Source organism: Podarcis vaucheri, assembly GCF_965113315.1.
Source record: "Podarcis vaucheri genome assembly, chromosome: 14".
Taxonomy (NCBI): domain Eukaryota; kingdom Metazoa; phylum Chordata; class Lepidosauria; order Squamata; family Lacertidae; genus Podarcis; species Podarcis vaucheri.
The window spans coordinates 46,546,335-46,571,750 of record NC_138752.1 but is presented as its reverse complement, the minus strand read 5'-3'; the positions used below and the strand labels follow the sequence as shown (position 1 = coordinate 46,571,750).

At 49.0% G+C, this 25,416-nt stretch overlaps 2 protein-coding genes across 4 annotated transcripts in view; one reads left to right on the top strand and one right to left on the bottom strand.

Moving 5' to 3' along the window:
- Positions 1–82: 82 nt before the first annotated feature.
- On the top strand, positions 83–23,506 carry NDE1 (nudE neurodevelopment protein 1). Of its 3 annotated transcripts, none has more exons than XM_082199900.1 (9): positions 83–257; positions 8,571–8,681; positions 10,258–10,411; positions 14,362–14,510; positions 14,766–14,902; positions 16,668–16,844; positions 18,435–18,526; positions 19,706–19,833; positions 22,493–22,744. In XM_082199900.1, the coding sequence occupies exons 2-9, from the start codon at positions 8,593–8,595 to the stop codon at positions 22,581–22,583; spliced, it is 1,017 nt and encodes a 338-aa protein (XP_082056026.1). In that variant the 5' UTR covers positions 83–257; positions 8,571–8,592; the 3' UTR covers positions 22,584–22,744. The 3 variants fall into 3 exon arrangements, with proteins under 3 accessions (XP_082056026.1, XP_082056024.1, XP_082056025.1); XM_082199898.1 differs by lacking the exon at positions 22,493–22,744 and adding an exon at positions 22,751–23,506 and having other exon boundaries at positions 86–257; XM_082199899.1 differs by lacking the exons at positions 83–257; positions 22,493–22,744 and adding exons at positions 6,000–6,203; positions 22,751–23,506.
- Positions 23,507–24,212: 706 nt separating this feature from the next.
- The window catches only part of MYH11 (myosin heavy chain 11), a 93,547-nt gene continuing 92,343 nt past the window's right edge, over positions 24,213–25,416 (bottom strand). The window contains exon 41 of the mRNA XM_082199977.1: positions 24,213–24,966. Within this exon, the coding sequence (XP_082056103.1) occupies positions 24,819–24,966 (148 nt within the window). The 3' untranslated portion in view covers positions 24,213–24,818. The remainder of the gene's footprint in view (positions 24,967–25,416) is intronic.

The window sequence follows — 25,416 nt, the reverse complement described above, 5'->3', positions numbered from 1 at the left end:
CCAAGAGCCGCGTTCCACCGGCGCTGATTGGAGGAGCCCGGCGGAGCCGCGTGACCCGGCAGCCAATGGGAGTCCGCGCAGAGCCTGGTTGTAATGTTTCGGATCGGGCAAACGGGGCGAGCCGGTGCGAGGACTTTGCAGCCTGTTTTTTTTGTTTTGTTTTTTTGATCCGGAGCGGAACCGGAGCAGGAAGGCGGGCGGAGGCTGTTGCTGCCGGCGCGACTCTGCTTAAGTGGGGGGAAAAAAGAAAATACAAGGTGAGCCAAGGGCTGGCTGGAGCTTTTGCCCGCAATCGCTTGGACCCCCCCCCCCGAAAGAGCAGGCGAAAAGGGAAGTTGAGAGGGGAACAGAAACCTCGCGGGGGGTCCCTTAAAGATCGAGAGGGAGCCAGCAAATCTCCAAACCCCCCCCCCGCCGCCTTTCACTATGGATCCACTTTCTGAGCCACTCTTGTAACCTCTGAGAGCTCCCAGTTGTTGGGTTTTTTTTTGGGGGGGGGGACCTTTAAAGATAAAAGAAAGAAGCCTCGCTTTCACCCCCTCCCCTCTACCCCGCCCTCGGGGGGGGGGTCTTTCCCCAGTGCCATTTGTACGTCCCGGTGGACTGAATTACGTACTGGATTCTTAATTGTTTTGCATTTATTTCTCACCATTCTTTCCCCGCTTCCAAGAAGCCCAAGGGTGGCGTACGTGACCCCCCCCCCCCAATATCTGTTCCCCACAACAGCCCTGCGAGGTAGGTGAGGCTGAGAGCCAGGTGCTCCCCCCCCCCAAGGTCACAACTCACTGGGAGAGCTTCATGGCCCAGAAAGGTTCGGACCCTGAGGAGTCCCATTCTCCAACCCAGCCTTTCTCAACCTTGAATCCCCAGATTGGGTTTTTTGGACTACAGTTTCCATCATGACCTAGTGAGAGGAACCAGCAGTCAGGGATGATGGGAGTTGTAGTCCCAACAATATCTGGGGACTCCGGGTGGAGAAAGGCTGCTCTAACCACTACACCATACTGGTGTAGAGCAGCTTTCTCTGTGATCATTTGCACTTGGAGAGGATCGGCGCACTGCCTCTCCCCATAAGTGTGTGGTTTTGCTTGTGAACATGGTTTGGATGCAATTGACCTGCTGTATGTGAGATGAAAATTTTCATTTTGAATGGTTTCCTTTACTCTTCTCCTCCTGCATCTCATAATAATAATAATACTTTATCACTATCCCAGAAATAGCTTTGATCGCTGCATAAATAAAAATAGGGGCTCTTCCCTCCCACCAAAAAAACCCCCCTCCCCAGTTATGTCTAGCAAAAAGTTATGTATAACTGGGAAGTCTTTACATCGAAGGCATCCATTCACAGATGTCAACAATATCCTCCCCAGAGCATCTTTTAATATTGCATGCTGGGCATCCTCTGATGAAATGCAGAGTAGATTTTTGGCCTTGTCTGCCCTGTATGTTTAAAGCAGTATCATGCATTTTAAGCAGCCCCCGGAGGATTCTGGGAGCTGTAGTTTGTTATGGGTGCTGGAAGTTGAGAGACTCTTGTTCCCCTCCAAGAGTTTCCTAGGAAGAGGAATGGACTGGGAGTTGTAGTTTTGGGAAGGGAACAGGGGTCTCCTAACAACCCTTGGCATCCATACCAAACTACAGCTGCCAAGATTATTATTTGGGGGGAGGTACAGCCATTAGTGTTTAAAGTGGTATGATACCATTTTGCATATATGGAGGCATTAAAGTAAAAGTGGGCCACATTTTGGGGGATGACAACAAGGGACCCCATAACCTGTTGGTGGGCTTCTGAACGGAAATTATTATAGACTACCCTTTTAAGCAACTCACAGGGATTGAAGCTGGCATATTTACAAGAAAAAGCAAACCCCCCTCACAGTGCAAAACTACCCCCACACTGCTGGAGGCCTCTAAATATCACTTTGGGGGATAGCAGGTGAGACGGATTCTGCACTCTGTTTGCAGACTTCCGCTGCGAGAACAGAATGCTTGGCCGCTGGCATGATCCAGCGTTCAAGCTCTTCTTATGTTCTTAATGCCATTGTAAAATTGCAAATTGGTTTCATAGAACTGTCGATGCGCTCTATGCCCAATGTGGGGCTCAAGCCCTCGACCCTTGACTGAGCTATCCGAGCACACTGGAGGTTTTTTTTTGGGGGGGGGTACATGGAAGGTGAGTACATTGGAATCTCACACCGGGGGAAGGGATCTGCCAGCTTTCGCCCCACAAAACAGACCCGTGGCAGTCCCAGCAACATTCTCATTTTTTAAGGTGACCAAGAAACTACAACTAATCCAGAATGCGGCAGCTAGACTGGTGACTGGGGGCGGCTGCCAAGACCACATAACACCGGTCCTGAAAGACCTACACTGGCTCCCAGTACGTTTCCGAGCACCATTCAAAGTGTTGGTGCTGACCTTTAAACCCCTAAACGGCCTCGGTCCAGTATACCTGAAGGAGCGTCTCCACCCCCATCGTTCTGCCCGGACACTGAGATCCAGCGCTGAGGACCTTCTGGCAGTTCCCTCACTGCAAGAAGCCAAGTTACAGGGAACCAGGCAGAGGGCCTTCTCAGTAGTGGCGCCCGCCCTGTGGAACGCCCTCCCATCAGATTCAAGTAAATAAACAACTACAGTGAAACCTAGGGTTAAGAACTTAATTCGTTCCGGAGGTCCGTTCTTAACCTGAAACTGTTCTTAACCTGAGGTACCACTTTAGCTAATGGGGCCTCCCGCTGCCGCCGCGCGATTACTATTCTCATCCTGAAGCAAAGTTCTTAACTTGAGGTACTATTTCTGGGTTTAGCAGAGTCTGTATCCTGAAGCGTCTGTAACCTGAAGCGTCTGTAACCTGAGGTACCACTGTATTTTACTTTTAAAAGACAATTGAAGGCGCCCCTGTTTAGGGAAGTTTTTAATGTCTGATGCTGTATTGTTTTTAATATTCAGTTGGAAGCCGCCCAGAGAGGCTGGGGAAACCCAGCCATATGGGTGGGGTATAAATAATAAATTATTATTATTATTATTATTATTATTATTATTATTATTATTAAGAGTTAGAGGGGACTCCTGGGGTCCTCTAGTCCACCCCCCTGCAATACAGGAATCTCCATTAAAGCATCCATGGCAGACAGCCATCCAGCCTCTGCTTAAAAATCTCCAAGAAAGGAGAGTTCACAACCTCCTGGGGGAGACTGTTCCACTGTTGAACAGCTCTTGCTGCCAGAAAGTCCTTCCTGATGTTTAGTCTCCATCCCCATCGTTCAGCCCGGACACTGAGATCCAGCACCGAGGGCCTTCTGGCGGTTCCCTCATTGCAAGAAGTAAGGTTACAGGGTACCAGGCAGAGGGCCTTCTCGGTAGTGGCGCCTGCCCTGTGGAACGCCCTCCCACCAGATGTCAAAGAGATAAACAACTATTTTACTTTTAAAAGTCATCTGAAGGCAGCCCTCTTTAGGGAAGTTTTAATGTTTGAAGCTGTACTGTTTTTAATATTCAGTTGGAAGCCGCCCAGAGTGGCTGGGGAAACCCAGCCAGATGGGCGGGGTATAAATAAATTATTATTATTATTATTATTATTATTATTATTATTATTATTATTATAGTCAGAATCTTCTTTCTTGTAACTTGAAACTATTGGCTTGGGTCCTGCTCTCCAGAGCAGGAGAAAACAAGCTTGCCCCATCTTCTTCTTTTCCTTTTCCTTAAATTTTATTTATTTCAAATTTTATAAACAATACAAATAGAAAGAAATCAAACAAATAATACCAAAATAAAGAAGAAAGAGAAGAAGAAGAAAGAAAAAGAAAGAAGGCAAAGAATATTATTTTTCTTATTGTTTGCTCCATCTTCTGCCTGACAGCCTTTTCGATATTGGAAGATGGCTATCATCTCTCCTCTCAGTCTCCTCTTGTCCCAGCTAAACATACCCAACTCTCTCGACTGTTCCTCATATGGTTTGCTTTCCAGACCCTTGATCATCTTGGTCGCCGTCCTCTTAACACCTTCCAGCTTGTCAATATCCTTCTTGAAATGTGGCACCCAGAACTGGACATAGTATTCCAGGTTTGGCCTGGCTAAGGCAGAATAGAGCGGTACTATTACTTCCCTTGATCTGCATGCTCTACTTCTGTTGATGCAACCTAGAATAGTATTGTATGGGACGCGGGTGGCGCTGTGGGTAAAAGCCTCAGCGCCTAGGACTTGCCGATTGAAAGGTCGGCGGTTCGAATCCCCGCAGCGGGGTGCGCTCCCGTCGCTCGGTCCCAGCGCCTGCCAACCTAGCAGTTTGAAAGCACCCCCGGGTGCAAGTAGATAAATAGGGACCGCTTACTAGCGGGAAGGTAAACGGCGTTCCGTGTGCTGCGCTGGCTCGCCAGATGCAGCTTTGTCACGCTGGCCACGTGACCCGGAAGTGTCTCCGGACAGCGCTGGCTCCCGGCCTATAGAGTGAGATGAGCGCACAACCCTAGAGTCTGTCAAGACTGGCCCGTACGGGCAGGGGTACCTTTACCTTTACCTTTTATTACTTCCCTTGATCTGCATGCTCTACTTCTGTTGATGCAACCTAGAATAGTATTAGCTTTTTTGGGGTGCAGCATCACACTGTTGGCTCATGTTGAGCTTGTGGTTAGCTAAAACAGGCATCCCCCAGGGCCTGCGGCTCTCCAGATGTTTTGGCCTACAACTCCCATGATCCCTAGCGTACAGGACCAGTGGTCAGGGATGATGGGAATTGTAGTCCAAAACATCTGGAGGGCCTAAGGATAGGGATGCCTGAGCAAGATCCTGTTCACATGTACTACTGGCAGCTGGTTCTTCCTGCCTAAGTGTGGAACCTCACATTTGTCCCTGTTGAATTGCATTTTGCTCATTTGGGCCCAGTTTGAAATTCAGAGCAGAGGAGAAAGGACTCTGGAGCAATGAGGGCCATTGTAAACCAGCGACGGTTCCTGAGCCAGAGTCCTTCACCTACAGCAGCTGTGTGCTGTTATTTTCATCTGCTTATCTTAAGGAAGTACAGGCCATCCTATTAAATTAAGAAAATTCTGAGCAACTTACACACTAACAAGGACATGGGTAGGCAAACTGGATCCGGCCCCATCGCCTTCTAAATCAGGCCCACAGATGGGTCCAGGAATCAGCATGTTTTTACATGAGTAGAATGTGTCCTTTTATTTAAAATGCATCTCTGTGGTGTAGTGGTTAAGAGAGGTGGACTCGTAATCTGGTGAACCGGGTTCGCTTCCCCGCTCCTCCACATGCAGCTGCTGGGTGACCTTGGGCCAGTCACACTTCTCTGAAGTCTCTCAGCCCCACACAGAGTGTTTGTTGTGGGGGAGGAAGGGAAAGGAGAACGTTAGCCGCTTTGAGACTCCTTCGGGTAGTGATAAAGTGGGATATCAAATCCAAAACTCTTCTTCTCTCCTTCTCTGGGTTATTTGTGGGGCATAGGAATTCGTTCATATTTTTTCCCAAAATATAGTCAGGCACCCCACAACTTCTGAGGGACAGTGGACCGGCCCCCTGCTGAAAAAGTTTGCTGACCCCTGAACTAGGAATATACCGGTAGAAACAAATAACGGACTTTTAAAAATGTTGGGGTGGGATTTGCTGTTCCGATGATGTCTGTCGCCAAACATTTTCCCCAAACTACGACTCGTACCGGACCCATGGAATTTAATGAGCCTAAGTTGATTATGTTCATTAGCTGCAATGGGTCTACAGTGAGTAGGCTCCAATCCTAAACGTCCCTGTTGTGCAGGGCGCTTTTGAAAAGCACTCAGCAAATATTTAAAAAGTAATTGTTTTGGAGAGGAAGTTGGTTTGGAGAAGTCCAGAGTTGCTTAGTGGGATGTAGAAAGCAAGCTGACGTTTTTTCTCTCCCTGCACCTACTGACTTGCGGTCTCCACCCACCAAAACTTCCAGTTCCTCTGTGACTCAGGCTTTGTTTTGTAATGTTTATGACCAGCTGTTCCACTTAAAGGAAGGAAGCTCCTCCTGGCCGTCTGCCTCCTGGATCCGTCTGCGTCTGAGTCTTTTTACGTTGGTGCCAATAGCAGAAGTTACTTGGTGTTTGTTGTGGGTCGATTGCCATTTTTGTTTGGAACATTTTGTCACATTCGCACCATACAGAGGTAGCTTGGTTCTCAAACGCCTTGGTGCTGAAACAACTTGGAACCCAAACACTGCAAACCCAGAAGTAAGTGTTCCAGTTTGTGAACTATTTTCGGAAGCCAAACATTCTCTATTTTGAGTGTTACGCTTCCAATTTGAGTGCCACACTTCCGTGTTGAGTGTTGCACTGAGGTCTGTCTGTTTTTGCTATTTATTTTGCGTTTTTGTGGCTTTTTTGTTTGTTTATGTGACTGTGGGGGACCCAGTTCAGCTACTAATTGATTGATTGTGTGATTGCAGTACATAGTTTATGGCTTTCATTTGATGGTCTCATTAGATAGTAAAATTCATGTTAAATTGCTATTTTAGGGATTGTTTTGAAAAGTCTGGAACGGATTAACCCAGTTTGCATTACTTTCTATGGGAAAGTGTGCCTTGGTTTTGGAACAGACTTCCGGAACGGATTAAGTTTGAGAACCAAGGCACCACTGTACACTTAAAGCAGGTGGAGTATAAATTTACAAAATAAATGCATTTGTAAAGAATTGTCCTGTTCCCACCAGGGGTTTTCGCCACTGCTGTGCCCCATTACCTTTGCAACAACCCTGCGAGGTGGTCCAGGCTGAGTGGGGTTTTGCAGCAGGGCCTTAATGTGCAGACTGTAAGCTGCTGCCGCCTGGATTAGCACGCTATCCTTCCATGCAGTTGGAGAGAGCCAAGCCTCTGTCAACTAAATTGCAAAGGGAGCTCGTAGCTGGATTTGGGAGAGTCCATGGCTCTCCTTTGGAAGACTCTTGCCAGCACTGCTGGGTTGGCGCTGGTTGAGTTGTGCCCTTCGCACGCTCTCCGTGGTCCTTCTGCGTGTCTGTGGCAGCCACATGTTCTTGCTTTCTATTTTTAACCTATGGTGTTTATTTTAAGTGTTGTTGGGGGGGGGGAGTTTTATTTTTAGAAATATCCAAGACGTCCTTTAATCTTGCAAGGCAGCGACTTTGGGCAGGGAGGGGCATATGGTTACTCTCTTTGTTATTGTGGTATGTGTTCCGCTTTTTTATGCTGCAATCCTCAGGATATAAATTTAATAAATAAAATGACTATATAGATAAGGTTAAATGGCCAAAAGTGAATGAGAGAGAGAGCATGTGCTTTTTATTAGTTTTCTTACTTAAGAAACACACACAATGAATTAACAAAAATAACAAAATATTAACAACAGAAAAAACATACATGCATCCATAAATCCCTTCAGCCTTTCTCAACCTGTGGGTCCCCAGATGTTGTTGAACTACAACTCCCATCACCCCTAGCTAGCAAGGCCAGAGCTCAGGGATGATGGGAGTTGTAGTCCAACAACATCTGGGGACCCACAGGTTGAGAACCATGGCAAGTTAAATGGCCAAAAATGAATTTAATTTAGTGGCTTTTTTTCTCCACTCTGAAGTTTATTCGGAAATAACATAGCTATACAGGGGTAGCTCAGTCGGTAGAGCATGTGACTCTTAATCTCAGGAACATGGGTTCAAGCCCTGAGTTGGGCAAAAGATTCCTGCCTTGCAGGGGTTGGACTGGATGACCCTCAGAGGTCCCTTCCAGTGCTACTCTTCTGTGATTTTATAGCAACAGGGGAAGCTGCTTTATATAGAGGCAGATCATTGGTCCATCAGATTGGTGTCAGACCGAAGTCTCTCCCAGCCCAACTTTGAGATGTCGGGGATTTGAACCTGGGGGCTTTGGCGTGCAAGGCAGATTCTCTGCCCCTGAGCTACGGCTCTCCCCCAAGAAGTCTCGTTCAGTTCTGTAGGTCTTGCTCCTTTTGGGATTGCTGCGTAAAGCTCTGCAATGATTATCTACATGCATAAATAAATAAAATGATAATAATAATACTACAGTGGTACCTCGGATTACAAACACTTCAGGTTACATACCCTTCAGGTTACAGACTCCGCTAACCCAGAAATATTACCTCGGGTTAAGAACTTTGCTTCAGGATGAGAAGAGAAATCGTGCTCCGGTGGCGTGGCGGCAGCGTGAAGCCCCATTAGCTAAAGTGGTGCTTCAGGTTAAGAACAGTTTCAGGTTAAGAATGGATCTCCGGAACGAATTAAGTACGTAACCAGAGGTACCACTGTAATAATTATTATTATTATTATTATTTTATTTATACCCCGCCCTTCCCGGTTCAAAAACCGGGCTCAGCAAATTTAACAACAAATTTAAAACACTTAATTGTAAAAGCAGCATAAAATACATTATAAAAACATGAATAAGAATAAAATTCAAAATTCAGAAATCAATTTAGGGGAAATAAGCATTAGATAATCCCCAGGCCCAGCATCTTTCGTTTATGCCGGCAACTGGACATTGTATGAAGATTCGGTCAGCTATAGAAAAGTCTTTGGGCAGGGGGAAAAATTCTCATTCCTGTCTTCTACCCCTGCACCCCCCTTTGTAGGAAACGATGCTAAAGAGCCTCTATGATGAACGACGCTGAAAGGAAACAGTTTGGCTCAGTGGAAGAAGAAAGGAACCACTGGAAGGAGCTGGCTGCGAAATACAAGCAGTGGTAAAGCATTTAGATGTCCTTCTGTAATAAGGGCAAGGTGGGGGGCTTTGCAACCCCGAAATGGTCACTTCTGTGCCATTGCTGAAATTGTAAGCCCCTCAGGGCAGGGACCAGTTTCCTTATTATCACCTGATTCCCTGACCGCAGCAGCTTAGGCCCCAACTGCATTATACATTTACAGTGGTGCCTCGCAAGACGAAAATAATCCGTTCCGCGAGTCTCTTCGTCTAGCGGTTTTTTCGTTTTGCGAAGCAACCCTATTAGCGGCTTAGCGCTCTTAGCGGTTTAGCGGCTATTAAAGGCTTAGCGGCTAAAAGGCTATTAGCGGCTTAGGAAAAGGGGGGGGAGCGAAAAAAAACGCAAGACGTTTTCGTCTTGCGAAGCAAGCCCATAGGGAAATTCGTCTTGCGAAGCGCATTGAAAAGCGGAAAACCCTTTCGTCTAGCGGGTTTTTCGTCTTGCGAGGCATTCGTCTTGCGGGGCACCACTGTATTCTACCGCTTTAAGCAGTCATGGCTTCCCGTGTAGAATTTTGGGAACTGTAGTTTGCTTGAGGGTGCAAAGAGTTGTTAGGAGAGCCCCTGTTTCTCCTCATAGTGCTACAGTTCCCGGAATGGCTAGCGATCAATCCCTCTTTTCCAGGCCAGTGGCTGGAACCAAACTGAACTTGGCTTGCCTGTATGTCAGGAACCCAGAGGGGAAGTGAACCCTTTAAATTTGAAATTAGCAAGTTCTTGCCCTCCCCCCCCCCAGTGGAAATAAAGACACATGACACAATTAAGGTTAATGGGCTAAAAAAGGCCACAACTTTATTGGTTACCGGTGATGAGCGGTATTGGCTTAGGCATTGGACCTAACCGACTATATCTGACTCCAGCCTATCTGCTGGAAGTCCGGGAAGGGTTAACCACCAGTAGGGGGAGTCCTGCTGATGCACATCAACTAGGAACTCCCCCGGGGTCACCGATAGGGGGCGTGCCTTAGGCCCTCACCTCCCTAGGCTTCAGACAGGGCCATGCCCCTCGAAATCCTTTATCGGACCACCCTTCAATATGTGGGGCAGGTGATGGCGTTTTCTCCCCTCTTCCATCTACAAAACAATACCAATGCCAATGCCTAATACCCAGAAATGCCAATACCCAGAAAGTTGTGACGATTTGCTACGAGGTAGGCGAAAACCAAGTGGCTGGTGCCAATTTGCCAAGTGGGAAAATTCCTACCAGGCCCCTCAATGGCAACCAGCCAAGGTCCATAGCAAGGTCAAGGAATGAAAACCTTATAGGGCGGGAGGGTGGGAAAAACAGGAACAGATGGCAGGTGGGAAAGAGGGAGATCCCCGGCTGCGTCCTGGTTTAAATAGGGCAGGCCACACCCCCAGAGCCAGCCGATTGGCTGGCCAGGAGGTGACACGACCGGGAACCCCCCCAGTCGCGTGTTGGCTGGGTTTCAGCCGTCGCGCGCGTGGTGGGGCCCTGACGCCCGCAATCCCACCTCCTCTGCAGGGCGGAAGTGGCTTTGGGGAATTTGTAGCGGCGAGGAGGGTGCTGACTGAGCCTGGCTTTGTCGCCCCCTCCAGCGCAGAGAATGCCCAGGAGGAGCTTCGCGAGTTTCAGGAAGGGAGCCGCGAGTATGAGGCCGAACTCGAGGCGCAGCTGCAGCAGGTGGAGTCGCGGAACAAAGACCTCCTCTCGGAAAACAGCAGGCTGAGGATGGAGATCGAGTTGGTCAAGGTGAGGCGTTGGAGGCTCCGGGCTCAGCAGCAGTTATACCACTGCATACCGGATTTCAGGGGGGGGGGCAGAAACAACGAGGGGTGTGTGTGTATGGATTCCTGCCTTCCTACGGACGTCCGTGTGGCGTCAGATTTCATTCTCTAGTGGGGAGCATGATGCTGATTTAGCCAGACCTTCAGTCTTGAGTTATGTTAGCTCAGTTGGTTAGAGCATGATGCTGATAGTGCCAAGGTTGCAGGTTCGATCCTGCCTTGGATCAAATCTTGAGTACCTGGAGTACTGTGTCCAGTTCTGGGCACCACAGTTCAAGAAGGACACTGACAAACTGGAACGTGTCCAGAGGAGGGCAACCAAAATGGTCAAAGGCCTGGAAACGATGCCTTATGAGGAACGGCTAAGGGAGCTGGGCATGTTTAGCCTGGAGAAGAGGAGGTTAAGGGGTGATATGATAGCCATGTTCAAATATATAAAAGGATGTCACATAGAGGAGGGAGAAAGGTTGTTTTCTGCTGCTCCAGAGAAGCGGACACGGAGCAATGGATCCAAACTTCAAGAAAGAAGACTCCACCGAAACATTAGGAAGAACTTCCTGACAGTAAGAGCTGTTCGACAGTGGAATTTGCTGCCAAGGAGTGTGGTGGAGTCTCCTCCTTTGGAGGTCTTTAAGCAGAGGCTTGACAACCATATGTCAGGAGTGCTCTGATGGTGTTTCCTGCTTGGCAGGGGGTTGGACTCGATGGCCCTTGTGGTCTCTTCCAACTCTATGATTCTATGATTCTATGAAATCTACGCTTCCAGGTGCCATAAGAAAGCTGCAGAGATAGCGCAGGATAGTGCGCACCCCGGAAATGATCTCTTTCAGCTTCTGCCTTCTGGAAGAAGGTACAGGGTTATAAAGACTAGGACTAGCCGCCTGAGAAACAGTTTCTATCCAAATGTGATTTTGGTTTTAAACGCAGTGTAAGGTAGTCTCTATGGGAGTATATTGTATTTAATTATGGGGCATCAGAGTTTCTAGGGGGTTAACCAGGCTGGGATGGCAGGCTTGTTGGTTTTTGAATGTCTGATGTAGATTTTTCCAATTTCCTTGTTCTGTATGGGACAATGACAATAAAGATGATCATATCGTATTGATCCCTACACGGGGCAGCTGCATATTCCTGCATTGCAGGGAGTGATAGTCCTCAGGGTCACTTTAGATTTCCATGAGTCTATGAACCTGCAAAGGGACGTGGGTGGCGCTGTGGGTTAAACCACAGAGCCTAGGACTTGCCGATCAGAAGGTCGGTGGTTCGAATCCCCGCCACAGGGTGAGCTCCCGTTGCTCAGCCCCTGCTCCTGCCAACCTAGCAGTTCGAAAGCACGTCGAAGTGTAAGTAGATAAATAGGTACCACTCTGGCGGGAAGGTAAACGGCGTTTCCAATTGCTGCTCTGGTTCACCAGAAGCGGCTTAGTCATGCTGGCCACAGGACCCGGAAGCTGTACGCCGGCTCCCTCAGCCAATAAAGCGAGATGAGCGCCGCAACCCCAGAGTCGTCCGCGACTGGACCTAATGGTCAGGCGTCCCTTTACCTTTAGTGAATGCAGATATTTTTTAGGGGGGCTGAGCTCTGTGTGGGGTTCGGAGTGTGAGTTTGGTCCTGCCAGGTCCCTGACCCTCCTGCTTTGGGGCCGATCTGCTATAATAAGAGACAGACATTACAGCGTAGGGGTTAGAGCGCTGGACTAGGACCCAGGAGAGACCAGGGTTCAAATTCTCTCTTAGCCTCAGGCCAGTCGCTGCCTCTCAGCCTGACATACCGTGCAGGGTTGCTCTTTGGGTAAATCCTGCACATCCCCTTGAACTCCTGAGAGAAAAACAGTGGGGCAGGAATGCAATAAATAGACGAAAGCCCAGGGTGGGGTGGGGCTGAATGGCTGTGGTTTATCCCCGCCTTGCCCCAAGGCCTTTTGGCAGAAATGCTTTTCCGCAGGAGGCAAAACTCTGCTGACAATTGGCTCATTCATCCATCCGAGCCAACGAACAGCATCATCGCCCAGGAAGGGAAAGGACAGAGGGGCTATTGATGTTCCAACCAGCTGGTGGCCGGTTCCAGCTGGGAGGTGGCAGAGCAGGCCAGGTGCCGGGTGCGAATTCTGAGTTCAAGGGTCGGCCTTCTCCAGCAACGGGTTCCGAGGATGCCAGCCAGAATCTGGGTAGCCACCCGAGAGCTTGCCAGGCCACCCAAGTGTGTGTGTGTTTCTCAGGACTGACTGCAGAGTTTGCAGCAAGAGGAGTATGGGGCAAAGGAGCATTTTTCCTGCAGAAATCCCCATGTCATCACGTAGGGACTCGCTGTTGGGCAAGGCCAAGCCAGCCCTCCATAAAGTGCATCAGTCGGGCCCAAAACAGAGAGCCTTCCCCCCTTTGTTGTTTTCTGTGTTTATGTGAGGCTGAGGGTTTTGGGGTTTTTGACTTGGAAGAGACTGTAAATTCCTTTTTGGCGATAAAATTAATTTGCCTGTTGCTCATTACCTTCCATTTCCTACCGGTATTGCAAAAGGTGTTGCATTTGGCTCAATCTAAAAAGCACGATGGGTTGAAAATGCTGTCAACATTAAGATAACTTTAGCAGTGTAAATAAGTTTTGATGGATGTTATAATGGAACTCCAAATGGTTCAGTTTTGTAAAATACAGTGGTACCTCGGTTTACGAACTTAATCCGTTCGGGCCGGCCGTTCTTAAACCGGAACCGTTCTTAAAGCAAGGCGCGCTTTCCCTAATGAGGCCTCCCGCCACCGGTGCCCTTCCCCCATTCGGATTCCGTTTTTAGACCGAGGTAAAGTACGCAAACCAAGACACTACATCGGGTTTTGCGGAGTTCGTAAACCGAATCGTTCGTAAACAGGACTGTTCTTAAACCGAGGTAGCACTGTATGCAGGGATTTATGAAATGCAAAATAAGAAGGGAAGTCATTGATGTATAAAGGAGTACAGTGGCACCTCTGGTTGCGGACGGGATCCATTCCGGAGGCCCGTTTGCAACATGAAAAGCCCACACCTGAAGCGCCGTATCTGCGCAGGTGCGCGGCGTGATTTGGCGTTTGTGCGAGTGGCAAAACCCAGAAGTAACCCTTTCTGGTATTTCCGGGTTGCCGCGGGACTCGACCTGAAAAAACGTTACATGAAGCAAACGTAACATGAGGTATGACTGTACTTTCAATTGTAAAACAGAAAATACAGTGGTGCCCCGCAAGACGAACGCCTCGCGAGACAAAAAACTCGCAAGACGAAAGGTTTTTTCGTTTTCGAGTTGCTTCACAAGACGAATTTCCCTATGGGCTTGCTTCGCAAAACGAAGCTTGCCCCCGCACCCCGGACCTCTTTTGAAGCAAGGGGCGGCGGGGAGAAGATCGCTTCTCCCCGTTGCCAGCCCCGCAATCTCCGGGGAGTAGAGGGGAAGGCGTGCACGCGCCTTCCCCTCTGTCCCCGGACCCCTTTTGAACCAAGGGAAGCGATTCTCCCCGCTGCCCCTTCCCTTGCTTTAAAACAGGTCCCCTCTGTCCCCGGACGGTCTCCATAGGAACGCATTGATTGATTTTCAATGCATTCCTATGGGAAACCGTGCTTCGCAAGACGAAAAACTCGCAAGAAGAAAAAACTTGCGGAACGAATTAATTTCGTCTTGCGAGGCACCACTGTACAATAAAAAACTATCTGTCCGTCTATCTGTCTATGAAATTCCCTCTGCATTTTCCTGCAGAGGACTTTCTGGGAGCTAGCAAGGGCCGCCCTGGAGCCCAGCTTCCCGCAGTGCTCTTACATTTCCTAAAGCTAAGCAGGGTCTGGCGTGGTTTCAGATTGGAAGGGGGACCCAGGCGTTGAGATTCCTGCATTGCAGGGGGTTGGGCTAGATGACCCTCGGTTCCCTCCCAACTGTGCCAACTCTGTGATTCTGCAATTAGGAGAAGATCACGACCCAGCACTCCGAGGGCTACCAGCAGATCTCCACCCTGGAAGAAGAGCTCGCCCAGACCAGAGCTGTCAAAGACCACCTGCAGAAATACATCCGGGAGCTGGAGCAAGCCAACGACGATCTGGAAAGAGCCAAGAGGTACTGACCCAAAGGGGGTTGTTCCCTTGTGGTGGAGGGCAAAGCCCAGCCCCCCCCCAAGGGTTTGGACAGGACCTTTCTTAGCCCGGGGGCCGCATTCCCTTGTCAGGGACTTTCTGGGGGCCGGGTGATTCAAAGCAAAAGCTGGCAGCTTGCCGGATTGGAATTTGAGCCCAGGTCTACTCAGCCCTGACCTCGGTTCCTTTATTAGGTTGCTGAGTTTGCCCGTTCTAGCGCCGTATTTCTTTTCTGCAGAGCCACAATAATGTCTCTGGAAGACTTTGAGCAACGCATGAACCAGGCCATTGAACGCAACGCCTTCCTGGAGAGCGAGCTGGACGAGAAGGAAAACCTCTTGGAATCGGTGCAGCGGCTAAAAGATGAAGCCAGAGGTTAGGAAAGGGCTGGGTTGTCGTTCGCCTCCTCTTTTTTTTCCTTTTCTTTTTAAATGAAATTTATTTGGTTTTTCAGATTGAAGTTTTGCAAACACATATCCAACATACAACATAAAAACTAGATTCCAAGGAATCTCCTGAAGTTTCCTCCTCTGCTTTGTGGGTCCTAACTGTTAATCATTTCCTCCTGCATCTTTTTATAATACAGTGGTACCTCAGGTTACAGATGCTTCAGGTCACAGACTCCACTAACCCAGAAATAGTACCTGGGGTTAAGAACTTTGCTTCAGGATGAGAACAGAAATCGTGCTCTGGCGGCGCGGCAGCAGCAGGAGGCCCCATTAGCTAAAGTGGTACTTCAGGTTAAGAACAGTTTCAGGTTAAGAACAGACCTCTGGAACGAATTAAGTACTTAACCCGAGGTACCACTGTAATATTCACCCTTAAGCTACAAGTGATATTCCAACCCTACTAACAATTTTAACTGTTTACAATGGTCCTTAGCATAAGTTTCCCCCAACCCTCTCCTTGGCTTAAGGCAAAAAAAAATTCATCACAAACCGCTTTCTCCCGAGTCGCACCATTGGTCTGTCCAGCTCAGGGTTGCCTGCACTGACTCGCAACCCTCTCTCCCGGGTTCCAGGCAGAGAGTCTCTTCCCAGCCCTGCTGGGAGTTGAACCCTCTGCCTGCACTTCCATTTTTATCCCACCTTTTCGTGCTGCCAAGGAGCACCAGGGGGCGGCCGTGGGTCTCCCCTACCCCCCCCAATCCCTGTTTCTGGAACAGGCAGGTTAGGCTGAGAGACAATGGCGGCCCAAGGTCACACGGCGACCTGCGCAGCTGAACGGGGATTCGAACCCAGGTCCTAGTCCGACACTCGAACCCTTTGCTGGCTCTCCTTTGCGCTTGGGAGGGAAGAGGCTCCTAGGGGACCCCTTTCCACCCTAAAGGGATGGATCCTTCAAAAAGAACTGCCGTTGCTGTTCATTTCCCCCCTTACAACGCGGCAGCTAAAAAAGCCAATGCAATTCTGGGCTGCATCAATAGGAGTATAGCATCTAGATCAAGGGAAGTAATAGTGCCACTGTATTCTGCTCTGGTCAGACCACACCTGGAGTACTGTGTCCAGTTCTGGGCACCACAGTTCAAGAAGGACACTGACAAACTGGAACGTGTCCAGAGGAGGGCAACCAAAATGGTCAAAGGCCTGGAAACGATGCCTTATGAGGAACGGCTAAGGGAGCTGGGCATGTTTAGCCTGGAGAAGAGGAGGTTAAGGGGTGATATGATAGCCATGTTCTAATATATAAAAGGATGTCACATAGAGGAGGGAGAAAGGTTGTTTTCTGCTGCTCCAGAGAAGCGGACACGGAGCAATGGATCCAAACTACAAGAAAGAAGATTCCACCTAAACATTAGGAAGAACTTCCTGACAGTTAGAGCTGTTCGACAGTGGCATTTGCTGCCAAGGAGTGTGGTGGAGTCTCCGACTTTGGAGGTCTTTATGCAGAGGCTTGACAACCATATGTCAGGAGTGCTCTGATGGTGTTTCCTGCTTGGCAGGGGGTTGGACTCGATGGCCCTTGTGGTCTCTTCCAACTCTATGATTCTATGATTCTACAAGAGAGAAAAGCCTTCAGGTGCAACCATCAGATTTGTGATTTAGGGGTGTCCCCCTTTTTTAACCTAACTGTGCCAAACGAATGGGAAGAGAACAGCGGCTATCGCTGTCTGTCATGCCCCTCTCCTCTTCCCTTCCAGACTTACGCCAAGAGCTGGCTGTGCAGCAGAAGGAGAAACCACGGGTCTCTGTAGAAGATTCTCTGGAAGTAGATCGGATGGACACAGCCGTCCAGGCCACTTCCTCTGTGCCTTCCACCCCTGTAGGCCATCGGGGGCTTAGCACTGGAATGAGCACCCCAGGAACACCCAGAAGAGGTATGTTTTGTTATCGTTATTTAATTTATATACCCAGTTTTAAGACGCAACTCCCTTTTTAGCCATCTAATATGAGGGCCAAGTTGTGCAACAGCTCCCCCTTGTGGGCACTTGAAGCAGCAGCTGCACAGTACGTTTCAGTATACTTTAATGTGGCCCAATTAACTCTACAGTCGTACCTTGGAAGTCAAACGGAATCCGTTCTGGAAGTCCGTTCGACTTCCAAAACGTTCGGAAACCAAAGCTTGGCTTGCGATTGGCTGCAGGAGCCAACCTGAAGCCACGGAGGACATTCAGCTTCCGGAAATCGTTCAGAAGCCAGAGCACTCACTTCTGGGTTTTGATTGTTCGGGAGCCGATTTTTTTGGGAGCCCAAGGAGTTTGAGATTCAAGGTGCAACTGTAATAAGGCTGGGAATGAGGCCAGGGTGTGTAAACGGTTGCTGAAGAAGCAATGCAGATTGAGGAGTGGAAAGGAAGTAAGATTTCACCTGGATCCGTTCCTTCAACTCCTTCTAAGTCGGGGATAAGGATGTTGTGGCCCTCCAGATTCTGTTGGGGGTCCAATGGTGCTGTCACATCTTCTGAAAAGAGGATTCTTGGTGTGTTAGCTGTCAGCAAGAGGAGAATGGCTTCTGAGCCTTCTTACACTTGAAAACCTATACCTGTACACCCTTGTGCAAATTAATTGAAACAAACAATGTATTTTATTGTACAAAACTCACATATACACATACAAAACTCATGTATACATATATTGGTAACGGATATGACCTCCGCTGTTTTTAAGCAGCATTTGAACACGGTTTGGCATCAAGTCTACTAGTTTCGAACAGTCACTGTTGATTTTCGGATCCCTGTACAGTGGTACCTCGGATTACATATGCTTCAGGTTACAGACTCTGCTAACCCAGAAATAGTGCTTCAGGTTAAGAACTTTGCTTCAGGGTGAGAACAGAAATCTTGCTCCGGCAGCGCAGCGGCAGCAGGAGGACCCCATTAGCTAAAGTGGTGCTTCAGGTTAAGAACAGTTTCAGGTTCAGACCTCCGAAACGAATTAAGTACTTAACCCGAGGTACCACTGTACCACACTTGAATCAGCGCCTGAATGAGCTTCTCCATAGTCGTACAGTCTAGAGCACAGAGGCGACTTTTGCATATAGCCCACAAATTCTCAACGGGATTTACGTCCGGGGGAATCCCTAGCCAATCAAGTACCTGTATTTGCTACTCTGTCATGAATTTCTTCACCACTTTCGATGTGTGACAAGGGACTAGCTCCTGCTGCAATATCTCAGTACCATCAGGATACCTCTTTTCCAGCTCTGGAATAGCTCTCTTTCGTAGAACCTAAATATATTGTGGCGAGCGCATCATTCCTTCTGTTGGCTGCAGGCTTCCAACACGATAATGATCAACTGACTTTCCATGTTTGTTTTGAGTGCAGGATTGCTATGTTTCAATTAATTTGCACAAGGGTGTAACGTTGAGGGCTAGTCACTTGCTGAGTCAGCTTACGTTCCAAGGGCGTGGAATTTCTGCCTGGCGCTACTTGTACTATTTGTGTGAATGAAGATATCCTTTCCTAAAGGTCTTGAGGACAGCTACAGCGCAACTCCGCTTACACCAGCTGCCCGAATATCCGTGCTAAACATTGTGGGAGATCTCCTCCGGAAAGTTGGGGTGAGTACGTGGGGCCCGTTTGCCCTGGCCCCGTTTGGAATACAGGGCCTAGTGAAAGTTGTAGGATGAAGGACATTTTAAGAAATCAACCTGGCCCTTCCAAGATCACTGTGTAATTATTTTTTGGAATTATACCCCACCTTTTATCCCCTCCAGGGAGATCAAGGTAGCACACTTCCTTTTCTTCCTTGCCCTCTATAAGCCCTGGTCAGCAGCTAGATTTGAATCAACAGCTCCTTTTTTTGCCTTTTTAATAATAATAATAATAATAATAATAATTATTATTATTATTTATTTATACCCCGCCCATCTGGCTGGGTTTCCCCAGCCACTCTGGGCAGCTCCCAACAGAATATTAAAATAACCTAAACATTAAAAGCTTCCCTGAACAGGGCTGCCTTCAGATGTCTTCTAAAAGTCTGGTAGTTGTTTTTCTCTTTGACATCTGGTGGGAGGGCGTTCCACAGAGCGGGTGCCACCACTGAGAAGGCCCTCTGCCTGGTTCCCTGTAACCTCACTTCTCGCAATGAGGGAACCACCAGAAGGCCCTTGGCGCTGAATCTCAGTGTCCGGGCTGAACGATGGGGGTGGAGACGCTCCTTCAGGTATACTGGACCGAGGCCGCTTAGGGCTTTAAAGGTCAGCACCAACACTTTGAATGGTGCTCGGAAACGTACTGGGAGCCAGTGTAGGTCTTTCAAGACCGGTGTTATGTGGTCTTGGCAGCCGCCCCCAGTCACCAGTCTAGCTGCCGCATTCTGGATTAGTTGTAGTTTCTTGGTCACCTTAAAAAATGAGAAAGTTGCAGGGACCACCACGGGTCTGTTTTGTGGGGCGAAAGCTGGCAGATCCCTTCCCCCGGTGTGAGATTCCAATGTACTCACCTTCCATGTACCCCCCCCAAAAAAAACTCCAGTGTGCTCAGATAGCTCAGTCAAGGGTCGAGGGTTTGAGCCCCACATTGGGCAAAAGATTCCTTCATTGTCAGGGGTTGGAGTCGATGATGCTTAGAGTCCCTTCCAACTTTGCAGTTCTGTGAAAATTGATTTGCTCGTGAGCCATTCAGACCTGTTTCCCAACCTGACCTGGTCCATGCCAGATAACGGATATGCTCTCTGCCTCCCCCTCTCTCTTTCCTTGGGCTTCCGAACTGAAACGTAACTTTGCCTTTCCTTCTAGGCTCTGGAATCCAAGCTGGCTTCATGTCAGAACTTGGTGTACGACCGGGCTCCGTACCGAAGCCCCACGCCCCCCCAGGTCCACATGGTACATGATAGGCGGCTGAGTGGCCCCTACGGACCCCCAGGGTGAGTGTTTGCTTTCACGTCTTTGGAGAGTCAGGGCTTGACGGGGTGGCGGGTTTGAGAGAGATGGTCAACGTGATTTGTCCGGTTGTGGAGTCGAGGTTGCAGGGAAACGGCTGAGAGCTTGATGAGCTGCAAGGGGAAGACCGTGGGAGGTTCAAGACAGGCAGAAGGAAGTCCTCTGTGCAGCGTGGAGTTTAGCTGTGGAACTCCCTGCCACAGGAGGCCACAAGGGCCGTCAACCTAGATGGCTTGAGAAGAGGATTAGGCAGATTAACAGCAGGAAGGCTGTCAGTTACTACTGGGCACAGAGACTATGGTGTACCTCTGTTGCTGGAGGCAGAAGTGCTCCTGAATATCAGTCGCTAGAAGCCACAGGAACAGGAGAGAGCTCCTGCGTTCAAATCCTGCTTGCCTAGGCTGGATGGGTGGGATCCAACAGGCTCTCTTTAAGTTCCTAGGGTTTAGCAGAGCATCTATTGTGTTCACGAGTGGAGGCTGGCACCCATTAGGGACTAGTCAGGTGGCAGGCAGGGACGCCCTGGTCTCCCAGTTCTCCCAGTACATGGCAACCACACTGGTGCTCACGCAGGGGAAAGAGAAAAGGGAAGGCTGTGTTTTCAGCCAGTCTGCACATAGGCTATCAAAAGCCCTTTTAAATGTGTTGTGGAACTGTGAATTAATTGGGTTGCTTTTATTCTATATTTTGTCTTTTGTATATTGTCGTTTTATGTTGTGAACTGCCCTGAGATTTACGGGTATGGGGTACAGAATACAGAATTTAATAATAATAACAATAAGCTGTGGAAGTGCCGTGGTAGCTGCTGAGATAAATTTGCACCTTGGAGGTGTGTTTGCCGTGGCAGCTTATTCCTGGAATTACCTCTACAGAGGGGTGTGGGTTATCTGGTATTTTGAGCTTTAGCCAGCAATAGTTTAGTATTTTAACTTGCTTTTGGATGAGCTGCGGTTTATAGCTGTGGCCCCCTCGGCTCAGGTGGGGAGGGGAATATACCATGCGGAGGATTCTGGGACAGGTTGACTCTCCTTATCTGCAGCTGGAATTTGGAAGTGGTAAACCAAAAAGCTTTAAACTTGCTTGCTTGCCTTTGCATAATTTTCACTCTTCCCGGTGCAAGCCTTGGGCCTGGATCTGCCCAGCAAAGGGTGTCCATCCAGGTGATACAGGCTGAGAGTTGCTTGTTTTGCTCACTTGCTCATGTCAGCAGAAGAGAAGGCAGTGTTATGTAACTGGGCTGGGCCCGTTTTTAAATGTTTTGGCGCATTACATAACCTAAATTGTCCAAGCTTCCTCTCCAGTTTGGCTGAAATCTCCAACACATCTACTTGCCTGAATACTTGGTGGCGCTGTGGGTTAAACCACAGAACCTAGGACTTGCCGATCAGAAGGTTGGAGGTTTGAATCCCCGCGACGGGGTGAGCTCCCGTTGCTCGGTCCCTGCTCCTGCCAACATAGCAGTTTGAAAGCAGGCCAGTGCAAGTAGATAAGTAGGCACCGCTCCGGCGGGAAGGTAAACGGCGTTTCCGTGCGCTGCTCTGGTTCGCCAGAAGCGGCTGAGTCATGCTGGCCACATGACCCGGAAGCTGTACGCTGGCTCCCTCGGCCAATAAAGCGAGATGAGCGCCGCAACCCCAGAGTTGGCCATGACTGGACCTAACGGTCAGGGGTCCCTTTACCTTTACCTAGGCAAGGGGGTCGGATGGCACCTGTGGGTGCAACGACGCCTTTGAGGTCTTCTCCTGGTACCCCTAACACATTTGGGGCCCCTGCCCCTTTGGCCATGGGGTGACAAGCTTGTGAGGACTCCTTTTCTGCCTTGGAAAGGACATAGAGCCGAAGGAGGGAGATCGAAGAAGGACGCTCTTTCCCACTTCCTTTTTCAGCTCTATATCCTTGTCAAGGTTCAGTTTGCTTCTCCCAGATTCAACTTTTCTCCAGATTCCTTGGGGAAGCCGAGTTTGTGTGCATATTTTTCTCTCTTTCTGATTCTTGGGGAAAGGAGAGAGGAAAGTGATCCGAGACAGACCACAGCACTCGCCCAAAAATCCAAATGTGCCCATAGACCTAAAAGGGTTGGTGGTGACTCCTGACCTGGCCAATTCCAACATTTAATATTGGACATTTAATATTAGCTAATTAGAGCCTCCATGTTGGGGTACAGTCTACCTGCAAAAGAGCAAACCTGTTGGCGCACACAGCAGAGGTGTGTGCTACCTTGGTGGAAATGGGGTGCTAGATTAGATGGGACCTCCGATGAAGCTGAGCCTTTCCCAGGCTCTGTCCCCCTCCAGATATTTGGTGGGCGACACTTCCCACTGGCCACGCGGGCTGCCGTTTCTGGGAGTTGGAAGTCCACAATATCTGGAGGTCCACAGGCTGGGAAGAGTTGCTGGGCTGCTTTAGTATTGTGTGTGTTTGTGAAGCAAGGCTAAAACCCATTCCTGCTTGATCAGTCGCTATTGCCATCAAAACAATGAGGACTAACAGCTTGGCTGTTGAAACCTAATATTTCCTCCTACCCTTCACAAATTCTGGTGCTTCCTTACTGTGTTTCCCCCCGGCTGCCGTAAGTCATAACCCCTCTTGCATTTGTATGCTTCATGCCTTTCCCTTCCCTCCACCCCACCCCTGTTTCAACAGGATGGTTAAGAGGCTGGATTTAGGGACGCAGCCATCAAATCTAGCAAGGCCAATGGGCCTTCCTCTGCAAGTAGTTCAGATGCGTCTCTGAGGAACCGCCAGCCCAGAGTGCCCTCCTCCTGTGTGGTGGAAACTTTGGTTTCTTTTCCTGCGTTTAATGGGAATACTAACCCTCGCTTTTGGCCACTCACTTGAGATAGGAGACTTGTAGAAATGCAGTTGTACCCAGAGACCATTAACTGCATCTTGTTCCACCAGACTGGGGCTCGTCCCCACCCCACACGCCTGGCGGTTTCTGTGATGCAGGAGATCCACACACAGAAGACTTGCTTGGAAGATCCATCACAAAGACCTGCGTTGAGGCCCTGGCTGGGATGAATGACACCAGGAACTGTAAGGCCCAGAACGTTGGATGGAGCCACGTCCCATTGCACCGATGGAAAGATGAGCTGAACTTCAAGCTAGCACATAAAGCTGTGTCTTCTACTAGAAGATGATGGATGGTATCTGTGTCGCATCAGAGCCAATCTTCCAGCGGAACGCAGCGTTGCTGGGCCATAAATCTTAATAACAAATCCAGCTGGTGAAGGAAAACGGCTGCTTAGGAGAAGATTTCTGAAGGGGGCAAGATGTTTCCATTCTTTTTTGTCTGCCCATACTTGGTCCTGAAGTAATGTGAGGCTGTGCTTAGCTGGGAGAACCCCGCCAGGAACCATTTTCCTTGACTAGAGGATTTTAAGCTTGGTTTGACAGCCGAGCCATCTCAGCTCGTCAAACGCCTTTTGTTAAGTGCTTCCTGCAATTGGAGCAAAGTCACACCACCTCTTACTTTGCCAGCGGTGGTTGGGGACGGTGGTATTTTTAAAAAACACACCCGCACACAGCCCTTAAAGCCAGCTGCACATTTGGAAGAGGAAATAAGAGGTCCTGCATTTTTAGGGGGAAAACGTGCTTAAGAATTTGAAATCTCATCCATTGATGTTGCATCATTGTTTATAAAGTTTTGGAATTCAAGGTCTCGATTGTGTTTGTAAAGAAGCAGTGTTTGCATTGCATGGAATCGGGGGGGGGGGGGCCGACATGGTTGGGTTAAAATTTCCCATTAGTCTTTGGTCCACTAACTGAACTCATTGACAGATGTGCAACCCACATCTTTTCAGGAGCCTTGGGTTTTGGGGCTGTGGAGAGAAATCTCAGATTCTACCCTTGAAATATGCAATATTGTTGACTGCAGAATTCAAAACATGTCGGAAAGTCCTTTGGGTGATGGGGACTGGCTGGTGTTTTATGCCATTGGAGGGGTAAAAATTTAACAACTTACTGTTCCTTTTCATTTTGCCCCCTGTGTGTTCCCAGCCCTCCCCTGCTATGGCATTCCACCACCAGTTAGAGCCTCTTAAAACTTCCGGAAACTTAATTTGGGAAACAGTTATTTTTGTTCTTTTGAAGGAGATGGAGTACACATTTTACAGTTTAGTGTTCAGTTGGCAACACTGCGCTGTCAGAAGCTCACCCGAGAAACACCAGTCAGAATTGGGATCCATACTGGGAGCACGCTTGCCCCATGAGGTTTCCTGTGACTGTTTTAAAACATAGCAAATCTCTCGTCCTCTTTGCAGGCAGCATAAAAGTTTCCTGCCTAAAGCTGGGGAACCCTGCTTAAGCCTAGTACCTTTCCCTCTGCTCGTATCAGGCCGACACAACTCGAGAGCAGCCCCAGTGATTTTATAAACCTTTATTAAGTGTGTATTTAAGCACAAAATCCATCTAGAACAATAACAGTTGATTTAGTACTCTTCGTCTCCCCCCCCCCCAAAAAAAAAGTGATGAAGAAAGGCACTTTGATCTTGTGAACTGGGTGGAGGGAGTTAGAGGAGTGGGGGTGCGCAATCTGGGTGGGGGGAACAGTACCTGAAACTTTACCAAGGAGAAGAAAGGGACAGGTAGCGAGATTAGGGAAGAGGCCAGAGGCCCAACAGATTTTTGCCTTGCTGTTCTATAATAAAAGGGGGGTGTTTTTGGTCGCCCCGCCCTGTTGTGTTAGTCCCTCGGTGAAGTACATTCGCTCTGGAATGATGCCCGGCAGCGGGCAAAAGAACAGCAATTCTGCAACAGCTAGGAGGGTTGGTGTGTACATTGGAGTAAAAGGCAGCTGTGCTCTCATCAAGCCCTCGAGGGAGGTGTCAGTACGTCTTTGGGATCAATAAAGCAGCATACAGTGCTACAATTACCCCTCTTTTATACCCCCCCCCTGTTTTGTTTGTTTTGGTGCAGAGTTAAAATCAGCAAGCGTGTCTTTTAAAACAATTTTTTTAAAAAATCATTATTATTCACTGGCTTTTGTTCCGTTGAAATCCCCATCCCGGGCGTCCGCTTCATCTTCCGACCCTTCGGCGTTTTCGATCACACGACGGCCGCCGCCGCCGCCCCCAGATCGGCGCGAGGGGGCGAAGGAGGACGGCTCGTTCCCACGCCTGCGGTTAAAGGAATGCGAAAAAAGAAAGGAGGAAGAAATGGGAATCCAGCAGCTCGTTGAATTTTTCCACCACCCCTGGCCCTTAGAAGCAGGGAAAGGTTGAAGGTATAAGCCAGGGGTTGCCAACCGGGTGCCCGTGCGCAAACCAGATGTCTGCAAGGATGCTCTCCCTCCCCCCCCACCCCTGTAATGATGCTTGAAAGCAGCAGTCTGTGATGGTGTGTTTCCCCCGGTTTGCAAATGCACCCCAAAAGTTGGCAACCCCTGCTTTTAGCAGGCTGTAGTTTGCAAAGCAGCTCTACACACTAGGTCAGTCTGCTCCCTGGTGGGGGGGGGTGGAGGGTTAGTTGGTTGGCTGCGAACAGGATTAAAAAGCATCGTTCTTGGATCAGGTGTGGGGCTACGTGCTCAACTTTTATTCTGACATAGAGGGGTGGGCTGCAGCTAC

Bases quoted from the DNA above. Each gene is read 5' to 3' on its own strand.
- NDE1 (XM_082199900.1), top strand. From the start codon at position 8,593: ATGATGAACGACGCTGAAAGGAAACAGTTTGGCTCAGTGGAAGAAGAA. The intron at 8,682-10,257 runs GTAAAGCATTTA...CGCCCCCTCCAG, and splicing joins GCTGCGAAATACAAGCAGTG to CGCAGAGAATGCCCAGGAGG. The intron at 16,845-18,434 runs GTATGTTTTGTT...CCTTTCCTAAAG, and splicing joins CCCAGGAACACCCAGAAGAG to GTCTTGAGGACAGCTACAGC.